This window comes from Calidris pugnax, unplaced genomic scaffold (genome assembly GCF_001431845.1).
Source record: "Calidris pugnax isolate Ruff unplaced genomic scaffold, ASM143184v1 scaffold11, whole genome shotgun sequence".
In the NCBI taxonomy this organism is placed as follows: Eukaryota; Metazoa; Chordata; class Aves; order Charadriiformes; family Scolopacidae; genus Calidris; species Calidris pugnax.
Window position 1 is genome coordinate 8,383,600 of NW_015090803.1, and position 14,512 is coordinate 8,398,111.

The 14,512-nt window shown below is 37.9% G+C and overlaps 1 protein-coding gene across 3 annotated transcripts in view; it reads left to right on the plus strand.

The window, feature by feature from the left end:
* The window catches only part of RFTN1 (raftlin, lipid raft linker 1), a 96,529-nt gene that overhangs the window by 26,564 nt on the left and 55,453 nt on the right, over positions 1–14,512 (plus strand). For all 3 annotated transcript variants that reach the window (XM_014937890.1, XM_014937892.1, XM_014937891.1), the window contains exon 3: positions 13,640–13,826. In XM_014937890.1, the coding sequence (XP_014793376.1) occupies positions 13,640–13,826 (187 nt within the window). The remainder of the gene's footprint in view (positions 1–13,639; positions 13,827–14,512) is intronic.

Here is a 14,512-nt window from a genome sequence, read left to right on the forward strand (position 1 = left end):
GTTCCATTCTAATAATGCTTGAATTTGTGGCTATTTTCCCATGACCCGTATTAAACAATAGATTTGCATGCTATCAATATTACTGTGTGGGAATTCTTCACTTGAAAACAGAAACTGGCCACATTTTTGTGAAACGAGGGAGTAGGAGTTCAAATTCTGGAGAGTGACAGGAAAATTTGCTCTAAGCAAAAAAAGCAGGGCTTTTTTGCCAAGAAAAACTTTTTTCTTTAGTAAATCCATCACCCATGCTCTAGCAGACTTGCTTAAAAAAACAAAACAGTACTTTTGGGAAGTGCTTTGTTAACTTTTAACAGCCTTTTCCACTACTCTTTGGATTTCTATCAAGCGTTCTTGCCAAGTTGAAGTGATGTGGTGTGTTTGGCAGTGACATACTTCTTTTAGGTGCCAGTGGTGAGCTATTGCTTGCTAGTCGTTTTCAATATTCTGTGAAAGCCTTACCGCTGTTAAATACACCACTAGAGGTGTTACAAAAGGCAATAATACCTTTTGCAGGATTTTCTTTTCAGGTTCTTATTTTTGAAGGAATTTCTTTTTTTTTTTTTTCTTTCCGAGGGATTGGAGGTGGTAGTGTGATGGGTTTTTCTGTTTTGTTTCTGAACTGGTTTCCTAGGGAAACGAGAGTTAAAAAAGGCTCACAGTCTGTCTGTCTCGTTCCTCCAAATAATTATAACCACGTAATTCCAAACCCAGTTTGCTAGAAATTTTTAAAGACAATTAGGCTGCTCCTGATTATGTGGAAGCTGGCAGTTGTGTAGAGGACAGAGACCTGTATTGATCAGGGGAAGGTGAGGAGAACCAAGCCATGCACCCTCTCCTTGGCGACAGCTTGCTGGCCAGCGAGCCGGTGCATTGCTCCAGCATAGCCACAGAGTCTGTTTCTCATCAGCCTGAGAAATCCAAGGGATTGGGAAATAAAAAGAAGGGAAATCTATGGCTGTGGCAGCAATGAGGTTGGAGAACAAAAGCCTCATCAGTGGCAATCACTCTTCATTAGCTATGCTAATGGAAAAGAACTTGAGTAGGAATTTGTATAATAACACTATATACAGTGATACAGGTAGCAAAAAGCCAGCAAAAAGTATTTTATCTGGTACCGTTTTTAATCAAGTCTTTAACCACCTTTGTGTACCAACAGAGTCAGCAAATCCAATGATGTGTTGACTGTAAAGTAGGTCCTCTTTGGTATAGCTCTAACTCTCCCATATCTCATTTCTGAAGGACACAGTTGCCTAATTCATTGCAAAGTAGCTGATCCATTTGGTGGTTCTATTCAGAATTAGTTTTAGTTTATGTGGTCATTACCCTAGTCATAGATGGGGCAATACATGGCTCTTCACATGCCAAATTAATCACGAACCATTGGGGAAGTTACTTGATAGGGGTTACTGCCACCCTCTATTTCATACATTCCCGTGCAAATCTTTGCATGTGAAGTATGTCATTGGAGAGAGGGATCCCTGTGATAATTTTAAACAGTGAGGATTTGGATCACAAGATCTTCCTCTTCTAATATTTCTGCAAATATTAGAAAAGCTTTAGTTCCAGCTGGATTGTTCCCTTCAGTTTATGGGGTTGCTGAGATGCTCATATACAGCTCAACAGTGGCACTGGGAGCAAGTTTTGTGAGGGTGGTGCAAGGTCTGCTGTGACAGTAAAATTTAAATCTTGCTTGTGTACAGACACAGACTCTTCACAGGAAACTCACATACTCCAACAGAGGCATTCTTACAGTTTGCAGTGGTGGGAATATATTCCTGTTATCAATACAGCAGAACAAAAAGTAGAAGTGTGGGGCAGGAGAGCCGAGAGAAATGGTAAATACTTTCTGGAGATTGTTTTGCATTTGGTTTTTCATTGCAGTTCCCCAAGCAGGCCTAGTGATTGGAAACAAAGAGAAATCTAATTTACCTTTTATTCCTTTTTCGAATTTGGAGTTTTCCTGGAAAGTTTGATAGAGTTAGATGGATCGGGTTTGTTTCTGTTTACACTCTAACAGCTGTTGTGTGTTCTGGGTCTTGCATAGGTGCCCCTGGAAGTGTTTGTCTTAGAATCATTACAGGGTAATGTGTTTAAAAAAAAAATCCAAACAAATTATATCTCCCTTTCCTCTGAATTTAATTTACCTGCCCCTGAATATCTCCTGTTTATATTGAATTTCATCATGTACCATTCTCCTACCCAACTTTCTTTTCGAACATAACCAAATCTGGGGCCAAAATCTAATTGAGAATATATTTTCAAGTACCACTGCTTGCTTAGTTGTACAATGTATATTACATTTTTGGTTGCTTGAACATTTACTTAGTTTTGCCAGTAAAGCTGAAAACAATTTAACAGACATTTATGAAAAATTACAAGATTTCCAAAATAGGGGAATTTGATATAAAAGAGCACCAAAAGAACACTGAGAAGTTACACTTCGTGTTACCTTCCAAACCAAAAATGCACATAATTTGGAAATGTCTTCTCTTTATCTGAAAGATAAAATATTTCAATCCAGGAAAAAGATTAAAAAGGTGAAAGTTACTATGATACTTTACTTACTCTAATTTAAAATATTAAGTGCTTAGTATGTACCACTGCCTTTTGAAAAAAAGGATTGCTATTGGTTGATGCAGTCAAGAACTGGGAACATCTCAAGTAGGGTAGTATATGGACCTTAGTGACAGGATTGGAGAAAATCCATTTCTAGCTTTTAAAAAAAATCAAACAAACTTGGCAGACAGTATCATCCTAAATAAGATTTTACAAGAAAAACTGAAAACACCTATTACAACAGAAGGGGAAAATGCATGTGAAACACAGGAGATTTAATGTGAAAAGAAACAGAAACCAGCAGGTGACATTTGAATAAAGCCTTCAAGCATTTATAAAGCTATCTGTCCTTTTCTGTATATATAATGCGAAGTGTTATGTTTAAAGTATATATAGGCATGACCTGCCAAGGGGATTTTGGTTTCCCTGGAGACTATCAGTTCTCTATTGCACAGGTTGAATTGGGAAATAAGAGCTATCTTGATAAATCCAAACCTTTCTTCCTGAGGTTAGTGGATATATCAGTGAATTTAGATCTTTGTGTTGAAGGCTGAATTTATAAAATGCAAACTTCTAAATGTTCTAATTTCCAGTTATTTCTTTTGGCATGTAGTTATGATATGTAGCAATTATTTTGTGAACTGGGGAAAAGAGCCCTTTTATTTTAATACTTTGATGGCAGTTTTATCTTCCTGTTTGTCTGAGTTGGGCCAAGTCTTTGATTTTAATCACAATTTTCAGTTTGTCATGAAAAATGTACACTGTATCACAGTGCATGTATCCAGCCACAGTTACTACTGTTGACTTCTTTCTGCTCTCTTTTCCTGAAATGTTTTGAAGTGCTCTTGTCATTTTTCGGTTTGGAAACTAGGCTTCAATCAGATTTATAGCTATTAAGTACCTTGTGAGTATGGAAAAAAAACCAACCCTGATATAATGCCTGCAACCTACTTTGTTCATCTGTGCTGGATTAAGAATAAAAACAGTAATCTCGAGGTTGTTCTCAGTTGGTTTGGATGGAAATAAAAGAAAAACCAAGAAAACAAGAAATAGGTAGTGAATTAAGAGTATGAGGTGGTTCCAGCTGGACCCCCTCTTCCCGTCCCAGTACCTGTACGGTACCAAAGCACAGAAGGGTGATGAGGCTGCTCAGGAGGTGCAACAAAGGTTGAATAGATTGGGATTTAAAATCCCTATTTTCACAATTTCTGTGGAAGGCCAGGGGTGTGGAGTATGCAGGTGGTGCAAACCCCTTGAAACCTTGAGGTTAGATGATCTTTAAAGGTCCCTTCTAAACCAAATGACTCTGTGATTCTGTGAAATATGTAGATTCATATATCAACCTTTCCGCTTTTTAAACTGCTTGAAGAGTCAGCACATGCAGTATTTTATTGACAATAGGATATAGTGATTTGGAAAGCTAAGAAATGCTACAAATTCCATTTCAGAGATTTTCTCATCTAGCAGAGTCTTCTATATAATGAATAATTTCTGCATAATTTGGAACCAAAGTACATAATTTTTTGTGCTCTTCTGGGGATATTATCTGTGTTTTTTACAGTTCTTTTACTGCAGTCCAAGTTTGCTTATTGTAAAATTTGCGAAGAATCCAGTGTTACTTCTTTGTTATATTCTGCAGTTCTAAAATCTGAAATGAAAATTTGCCAGAAATATGGAAAGAACATAAAAGTGAAGCATAAAACAGGCAGGAGGAGAGGAGAAGGAAAAGGAGGGGGTTATGCCAGCAAAAAAAGATATATATATATGTTAAAAAGAATGGGAGGTAGAGAATGAGAAGATTCTGTAGGCTTCAGAGTTAGATGTGAAACTTGGTAGTGTTCATTGGTATTGCTGCTAATGGTGAGCACATTAGCTAGAGATGGGTCAAAGCGAAAAAGAAGCATCAGTCCTGCAAATCTTGTGATAACACCGGTTAACAGAAGATCTCTTCAGCATGTTTCACCTTTTTTTTCCCTCCTTGGGTAGCTCCTTCTTTCCTCCCTCTTAAAGTATTTGATTTCTGGCTGCTTGCAGTGAGAGGATCTAACTTGTCCTGTTTCACTACTTCTTAAGCTGCTGAAATGAACAGCGTTCGGTGTTTGACTTTGGCAGCTAACGGATTGCCATGAGGAGATTAACCTGGTGTCTGAAGGCTTTACGGCAGGGAACCAGTACTTTTTGGGGGGTTGGAAATAAATGTGAATTAACATGCTGGCCCTTCCTGCAGTTCAGAATTAACCCCTTCTCTCCTTTCTAATTCAATTTCATACTAGCCTTTTGGAGTTTATACAGATAATCAATCTGTATTAATTAAATATTGCAACTTTGAACACTTTCCCCTTTTGTTTAGACATAACTAGAGTTTTCTTGGATTTGTGAAATGTAAATTATCTGTCTTTGTTGTCTCTGTGTTTGGTCTGCATCGATTTAGGAAGTAGAAGCAAGAAGGAGGGAGGGACAAATTAAAAAACCCCATAATTTCACATAGCTGCTTAAGTACAAATGGGACAGGATTTGGTTCTTTTTTCTGTGGAAGGTTTAAATGAGAACACCCTCCCATTTTTCATCATCTTTCTTTTTGCACAGTCATTAACCCTTCTTGTGTCTAGTAGGTAGTCTTAATTCTGCCCATTTTGCATAATTCTGCCCACAAGCTGATATATGTAAGCTGTGAGTAATTTAAGAAGTGCTTGTCAATTTATTAAGGTAACTAAACTTCTGTTTAGTGGTTGTTTTTTCACTTAGTGGAGGTGATAGCCTGGGTATTTCCTTTTTCCTGAAACACCAAAAATGAAAGTACCCCATATATAATCACATCATGTTTGTGGCAAATATACCAAGTTTTTAAGATATTTAGCTTATACTTGCAAGATATGGAAATGAAACTTCAACTGGACAACAAAAGAGATAACTCACAGGTGCAGTGTGATTAGACAACACAATCGATGAGACGAAGTTGTCTATTCTCATTGCATCTGTGAGTTATCTTAGTACTTTCTTGATTTGACTAATGCACATATCTACTATTTCCTAAAGCAAAGAAAAGATTGTTGGTTTATGTCTACATATATGCACAAATATATGTATACATACCTATACATATACATATTTATATACATACATACTTTCAAAGGATATATATGCAGTTTCATGGTCTTTCTGTGGGGTTTGCCCTCTCTGCCGCTTTAAGATACAGTGCTTTGCTTCTGAATATTTTTAAGTTCCATTATTACATTTTCACTAAAAGTAAACACTAGGAGCTTATTGAACAGTCATCCTTCATTTAAAGTCCTGATTTCTGTTGCATATTCATTATTACTTTCTTTGATGGGACATTTATTGTATTTGCCTTGAAGATTGAAAGAAACACCACTGAGAAAGTCATTTAGCATAACCAAAAAAGCAACATGATATATTAACATCCAGTGTCTTGCTCCTGCCAATGGCCTGAACAGTAATGCACCCAGACTGTCTACTTGTCTTTGAAATTAAGTAACCTCTCTATATACCCCATGGAAGCCCAAGATCCATTAGAAAGGAAAAGAGACTATAATACAGCTTGTTCAGTTGTTACTCCAAAATACTGAGCTTTTAACTCATAAATTGTAGCTTTAGTGTGTTTCAGCTAATTAAAGCTGTGCAATACTGTCAGAAGCACCATATATTTCCTGCTAGCTTAGTTGTACTGCTTTAGCATTTGTTTGGTAGGTTTTAGTTTAGAACTAATTATTTGGAATTCCTCACAAAACTCCCCAGAAATCTGTTTACTGCTTTGTGTTCTTTAAATTACATTGTTAGTGGGTTTGTCTATAGTTTTCATTGGAGGTACTCTGATTTTTTGATAGGTTTTTGTTGGTGGTGTTGGCAAAAAGCTATTTGTGGGTTGGACGAGGAAAGAATAGTTGTAGTTAAGTGAGAGTAACGTGACTGCATTGTTTTGCCATGCAAACAATTTATGCTGCAGAAAAGAGAGCTCCTTACTCTTTGTAACTAAGAATGAAAATTTGCAATAGATGCTTTAATTTTGTTGTTGTTGTTGTTGTTTAAGATTGACGCTGATTGGAAATAACTGTTCTACCAGGATCAGTCAATAAGTGTTTTGATAATATTCAAGTAACAGTTTGCTTTCTGCTCTCTGGAGTACCGAATTGTCTTGCCAAGCCTTAATAGTTGGAAAGGATGATGATCTGGATTCTTTCAGCTGTTCCAAACCAACTGCTAAATAAGTCAGTGAAAAGTGCCTTAAAAACTTTTTTATTTATAGTACAGAGAGGGGATCTTTTCCAGTCTGTGCTGCATTGTTAGATGAAAGCCAACACTTCACAACAGATTTTTACCCTGCACCTTTTTCCAGGTGAGTTCTGATGTTTGCTCACCTCTCTGCAGGGAGCTGTGGTACCATCCAGCCCTCAGGGCCTGCATGGATAAACCCAGGGACTTTGGCAAACCAAAAAGAGACCTGACAGGATGGTCTTTCATTTAGCAGTCAGCGTTCAGCTTGCAGCGCTGGTTTGTTTGTGTAGCCTAATTGTTGTTAGCGTGTGCCTTCTGTCACTGCAGTTGTACCTTCCAACAAGAAATCGTGGTTCCAGTAATACAGGTAATGCCAAAATTGCAAGTGGAGTGAAAATTCACAGAACTGCTGCAAAAATGTTTCTTCTTTAACCGCTTCGGTCATGTAAAACATTAATGTTTTACATTTATTTGAACTTCTGAACATTATCCAAATTAAAATCTTTGCTGCCTTTGACATGTTCCTATGAAATGTTTTAATGTAGGTGAGACTGCATAGAATCATAGAATGGTTAGAGTTGGAAGGGACCTTAAAGCATCTTCTGACGGCAAACTGTATAGTTAAATTTTTTTGACTGGCCTTGATGCAAGAACACAGTTTTGCTCTAGTAGAACTTAGTCTGCTGTAGATTTGATTTCTTCAAATTAAATTAAAGTTGCTGAAAAGGAATTAATATTAAATTAAGAAACAGCAATCCTCATGCTAAATAGAGGAAGTGTGGTTGCTTAGTATTCTACAAAATGATCAGGGCTGTTATAAACAATCATAAATATGCTCGGGAAGTGCCCTGTGTGAAAGCATGGGAAATTTTGTGGACTCGGGCCAGATTTATGCATTTGCTCACACACATGCTCAGTTATATACTCTCTTCCCACATTATTCTCTCCATTCGTTGTTGCTATTTAGTTTCCTGCCAGCAGACATGCAATTACGACCACCTTGGTGGGATGCGTGAGGCACAACAGAGCGAGCTCATGCTGTTTGCCACGAGGCGGTCACTAAAGGCAGGAGGTAAATAGCCACGTCTATTATAAAGCCCTGCAGGAAATCAGTAGATGGTGTGGGGTAATGGCTGTATCACCATATGACCATCATTTTGCTTGTACCTTGTTTTCATCTTACATGCTCATTGCTAGATCCGTTAAGGACCATAGACACTAACACCTGACCACTATCCAGATTCTTTCTGTGCTCTGCAGAGTGCAGGAGGGAGATTTGGCTGCTTTAGAAGGACAGCAGCAAAAAATCCATGTTGGATAGCGAGCTGCCTGGAAGCAGCGAGTAGGATTGACTTAAGTGTGTTTTGTGCCTGAAGGTTTGCTCCTCTCTAGCTCACTGGCATAACCCTGCTCAGGGGCAACTACCTGTCTTTGGGCCTGCAGTGGAGAGATCTGTGCTGTGGTTGCCCTTCTGGCTCTTCTGTCAGCCGCCTGCCTCTTCTGAGGGCTCCATAAGCCCTGAGCTCTCCTGGGGAGATGTGAGGACACTGTGAGGGTGAGGACACACTGGAACAGGTTGCCCAGAGAAGTTGTGGCTGCCCCATCCCTGGAAGTGTTCAAGGCCAGGCTGGATGGGGCTTTGAGCAACCTGGTCTGGTGGGAGGTGTCCCTGCCCATGGCAGGGGATTGGAACTAGGTGATCTTTAAGGTGCCTTCCAACTCTAACCATTCTATGACATTGTCCTTCCCATGAGTCACCTGGAGGAGCTGTAGCTTTGCAGAAGGGCCTGCAAGGTTTGTAGTGCTGGAAAGTGGAGGTATGAGGAGGAGCACGAGTGACTCCATAGGTCGCTGGCTCTGGGTGCCTCCAATGTGAATGGCTCACAGGAACGACCACGGGCTTGGGAACATCCTCATGCTGTGCATTGAAAAAGAAAACGATTACAACTGTATTTATTAAAGGGTCTGAGCCTGCTGGTGTGTGCTAATCCTGATCGAATAGGAGTATTGTGCCTGCGGCTGCCGGGGGACCGAGTTGCTGCATTGATTAATAGTCTGGGTCCAGCGAGTTTGCTGGTCTTCTTTTTTCTTTTTTCATACCCCATTATGCACCTCGTTTTGGGCATGTATTGGTGCACAGTGCTTTCTTCTGTACCTGGTAAAGACAGAGCGTGTGTATGATCTATGTATACACCAATTTGGTCTTTGGTTGTTTTAATGCAAAGGAAAAAAGGTTACTTAATTGAGGATCATTACTTTGAAAACACAGATGAATGTGAAAACTTCAAAAAGGAAACGGAAACTAGCTAAAAGGAGTCCAGTATTTTTGTGGAACATTTTCATATGTAATACGAACTGTCATTAAGGGCTCCGCTGGTCTTCAACAGCTGTGACTGGAATAAGGGCATAAAAGCTTAATAAGGAAAATATGTTAAAAAATGTCGTCCAACAAATCCCAGCATTTAATTTGTTTTCTTGGAGTAAGCAAACTAAATAAACACCTAATACAGAATAATAGAAATTTAGAGTAGAACTGTATGCTCGTACTTTTAAATAAAGTATTAAGGATAAGCATTGAGAAACTGACCTAAATTTGACTCTTTGTCCATTTCAGTAAAGAGAAATTTAATAAATGCCATTTTGGCATTTAACATTTTATTTTTCCTGGAGCATAGCTATCAATCAAGTAGAAAGAAATTAAAAACCAATAAAGTTTCGTCTAGCTTTGTCATAAAGGTAACTAGCAGGAAGGGAAAATTGCTACTTATCAAATAGAATAGAGTTAAAAGCATCTAATCCTGTTCAATATATATATTATATAAAAATGTACTGTAGTTGATGATTGTCTTTATTAAGCACGAGCTCATAGATGGATCCATGCTTTATTTTGTAAAGCATAATATACCTTTTTTACTTAAAAGTGTAGGGTTATAGCATCACAAAGGTACCCAAATCTATTGTTTTAACATAATAAAATTAGCCCACAGTTGCTGTAACTGTATTTTCTCTTAATATATGATCAGGATACATCTACCTCCTTAGCGTGGAACATAGCACAATTGTCATAGGCCACGAGAGATGCTTCAGTTTGAAGCTGGTCGGTGGCTGTTATCAAACAGCCTCTGTGGTAGCAGCCCTGGATGATGCACTGGGAGGCAGGGAGGCAACGCAGAGGAGGAACCAGTTCTCCCCAATACCTGTCTCCCCAGCCGTATTTCTCAGCCTGCTGTCAGTCCCTCAGGGTCCCTGTAGCACACTGCACCACCACCTTCTGTTTCCCATCAATTGCTTTTTGGAGCTGCAGAGATGACTCCTTTCAAATATACATGACTCAACCTGTGGATTTTTATGTCAACACAATCCTTTTATTGATTTTTTTGTGGGAAGTTGGGGACAGTGTGAGTGTTTGGTCAGGTTTTTCCATTAGCAGCAAATAATGCACAAGTCCCTAGACCCAGGAAAGTCGTCTTAGGGATATCAGTTGTGTAACACAAACTTTCTTTTCTTTTTGAAGGATTTCTAAGCTGTAATTTTCTGTATGTATCCAAGAATTTCTGGAAGTGTTTTCAGCTTCAATTATCAGTCAGGCAACAAACTAATTTGTCTGATAGTCAGTTCCAAAAGCAGCCAGCACTTCTGTTTCCACTGTCAGCCTCAGCAAAATTGAAAAACACGACATCTGTCATTTACAATTTTTTTACACACTGGTCTTAGATGTAGGCAGAATAAACGAAGGAATCTTTTGAAGTCAGGTTATGAATGCAACAATAAATAAGGGAACAAGGTGCAGAATATCAGACTTAGAGCTAACTGCATTTCAAGAGCAACATGGAGACTGCTAAAAGAATTCAACTTTATCTCTTGGCAAAATAGAGGCTTACAATAAGCTACACACAAAATTTTATATGGTATTTCATTTGCTCTTTTACCTTACACAAAGCCCTGTTGCACGCAATTTTGATTTTCCTTTTGCTTTTGAAAGTGGCATGATTAGAATTCTCTTTAACAATTAAACCAAAAGTTTTAATGGATTTTATTGGAAGTTGTCTAAGGTTTTCTGAAAATGTTAGCATTTTTCTAAGGTAAAGTAAGGAAATAGTAGATCAACTGGTTTTATAAATTAGGTGGTTTTGAGTAGGTTGAACCTACAGGTATGAATTTAGAAGAATTAGCTGAAGAAATAATTGAAATCTTGTAATTTAAGTTTGAAGCCTGTTGAATGATGAATGTAAATCTTTAGGAAGGTGAGATGTCCTTTTTCAACCTAACTTTAAAGAGTATAATAAGCATGAAGGAGCTTTTCCATTCTACAAATCGGTGCTGAGATTTGTGCTGGATCATTGTGGTGAGGCTTAGGTACTATACTTGAAGAAGGATGTGGACCAATTGAAGATAATTGCACCATCAAAAATTATTTAGAAGTTGATAAAACACAAGGAACAGGAAACATTGAAAGGACTGAGTTTGTACAGTCTAAAGAAGGTAAGATTGAATTTTGACGGGTCGTAGGAGTTGGAAAATGCTGATGCAGAAAAGAAATATTGTAGTAAGGAAGTAGCAGTCTTGAATTTCAGAGAGGGAAATTTAGGCCAGGTGCTCGGAAAAGGTGTTGAATGTAGAAATAGAGAAGTATTGAAACATGAGTTATGGGGCTTGTGGAATCGTGATTACTAAAGGTTTTTAAAAATAGATGAGAAAAACTGTGAGAAATAGCTTAACTAGAACTGATCCTGCCTCTAGGTAATAGGATGGACTAACTGGATAATCCCTCCCAGCTCTGTTTTCTGTTGCCTTTCTTTTTAAATCATCAAATGTACATCCCAAGGCTCCAATTACATGCATTTTTACGCTTTCCTCTTGTGTTTAGCTTTTAGGAGGAAGCAATTATTCTACCATGTTAATGACTGGACTTTCTACTAGCTTTACCAAGGCATCCTCAGAAGAATCCAGACACTAGGTTCATATGCAAGACAAGCATCAGTTTTCATAGATGATTGTTAAAAATTGAAGCACCATTACCAGAATTAACATTACTGAACAGTGTTTAGTCATTCCATTGTATTCAAGTAAAACCAAAGATTCGTTTACAAAGATATTCTGGCTTTCATATTCCTTTAATGATTTAAAATATTTGCTGTGTAGTCTAAAATATTTGGAGTCTCTGAGCCACAAGACGGAAAAAGTAGTTCTAACGTGGGTTTCTTCCCCCATTTTGAGCCCTAGTAGGGTCCAGTAAGTAACAGTCAGTTTTATTATTTATTATGCATTATTCATTGGGCCATCTCTTTCTATGATTCTGAAGTGATTTGTATGCTGTTGTAGAAGGTAGAGGCCTATTGTCTGTCAATGTACACGTTGCTTGGATTTCTCATTTTATTTGCAAAAACAATAAAAATTCTGCATCTTATAGTTCTTGGTCAAAAAGTTCCATTATCCTCTTCTGGAACATGGTCTTATATGAAGCAGAAGCATACCAAGCACAGCTATTCTATTATTATTTAAATTATTCATCTGTATTACTGGTTTTGAATATTTATTAGTTTTTTGATAACCTCTTTCATTATTCATAAAGGGTAGCCACACAGTTTGATGAAAAAAAGGAGTACAATGAAACCTTATTTTGCATAGCTGGTGTCTTTTATACACACCGTTCTCCAGCCCTTTTTTTAACGAAGGGCTGCAAGGTGCTGGGAACCTTTGTCGTGTTTATTGCAACATCCCCTACCTATTGGTTTCAGTGGGAGGGGAAGCCATCCAGCACCTCACCACCCTGTATGCTCTGGCGTGGTTAGGGAGGAAATAATAAATGTCCCCCAAGGGAGATGGAAATGAGGAGGCAAAGGTCAGGAAAGAAAGATGTCTTTTCACATAAAATATGAAAAACATGTGAAGAATTACTGATGTAGAGAGGAAGAGAATGGAAGGTTATTTTAGGTGACTTATAGGATTTTCTTTTGGAGCCCACAAGACTCCAAGGAAATGAGGGCAATTGCTTTACTGGCTGCAGTATCTGTGTGTATGTCAAGTGTCTGACTGGAGTCAGCATCAGATGCCTCACAAGAAGGCATAAAACCCCCCAGTAAACAGATTGGGGATGGATTATTTTCATGCACTAGGTCTAATCCTTATCTCTAATATGTATAGGAATCATCTCCTGTATGTATAGGTTTGCTTAAACCCTGAGGTATAAAGTTTAGTGTCTGTTCTAGAAGGTTTCTCATCACTATGGGCATGCATTGCTCCTAGTGTTCTTGATACCAATAGATCTACAAAGTACTTCAGACACCTTGGTAGATAGTTGATCTCAACAGCATTTTGCATCAGTCATCTCTTAGTCTGATAATGCAGCTTTTGTGTAGATGAATGCTTTCTGTTCAATGCTTTTGAATTTGATGTATTTTACCATTATTATCTATCTTTTTTCTCTTGTTTTATATCTTTGACTCATGGCTTGCTCTCTTCAGCTTGCAATGCTGTAACAACTGCTAAACCTTAGAATGACTTATGACTGACTGCCTTGTTTTTATTAAATCCTCCACTTTGCCTCTCCCAGACTGTGTAGTGAATTTGGCATTTTAATGTGTATGACTTCTTGTTTAATTGCACTGGTTTCTTGTGTGATACAAGTCCTTCTCCAAGACAGCCTGGTTAAAATCTGAAATATAAAACGGCCTTCAGGAAAGGTCAATTTTTGTGTTAATATTGCAGATCACCGGGAAGCTTGCTTGACTCGGAAGAGCCTAGATTAGATTATTAGCCATGATAGTCCAGTGTAGGATTATTGACCAAGGATTTTAAAAAACATGATAGTCCAGTGTAGGATTATTGACCAATTTCTTTTTGTTTCCAGCTGAGCTGCCAGGATCATCTGCAATCAAGCTCTCCTCCTTGCGTGATCTTCCAGCTCAGCTGCAAGAATTGTACCAGCAGGGCTTCGTCTTGGCTGCTGTCCACCCTTTCGTGCAACCAACTGATGAAAAAGAGAAATCTCCCCAGGAACAAATCTTCAGGGCTGTGCTTATCAAGAAAACAGAAAGGTAAAGCACTTGCAGTAAACTGGGATAAAAATAGACAATGTGATTTCCTGCTGAGTTTTGACCTACATCAGGAAATTATAGCAGAGTTTACTGTGAAAGACTTGATTTATTTTTTTTTAATTTTTTTTTTTTGTGGGCTTGAATAGGCTTAACTTGTTCTTCATGTTTACAATTCATCTGTAGTTTGGCAAATGACTTGGAGAATAATGACTTAGAATATGCTGTGTATTTTGGGTTGTATTGTCCTGAGAGGCAAAGAAACAAACCCAATGTCTGACAGTTGTGAGGATGGTCCTGTTGGTACCCTTTAAGAATTTATGAGATTAAATTAAGACAGAAGAAATGTTTGCTTAGAAAAGGCATATTTTCTGTTTAGACAGTTACAGTTAATGCAGTTAGTTTGAGAACTACCACACTGATGCATACATAAATTTATGTGTAGACTTAAGGCCCTTATTTCCTCTAAACAATGCAAGTTCTTTTAATTTTTCAGTCAGTGCAAACTCCTTAAATAAAAAGATGACTCTCCTGTTTTGTTCAGTCCCTAAAGTGTATTAAGAATGTTTTACATAATCAGTCAGAACACAAATAAACAAACAAGAATACTGTTCTTTTATGTTTTAATCTGATATAAAAAAAAATAGAATGTGCTGCTAAATAGCCCAGAAGAAAATTTAAATGTGAAT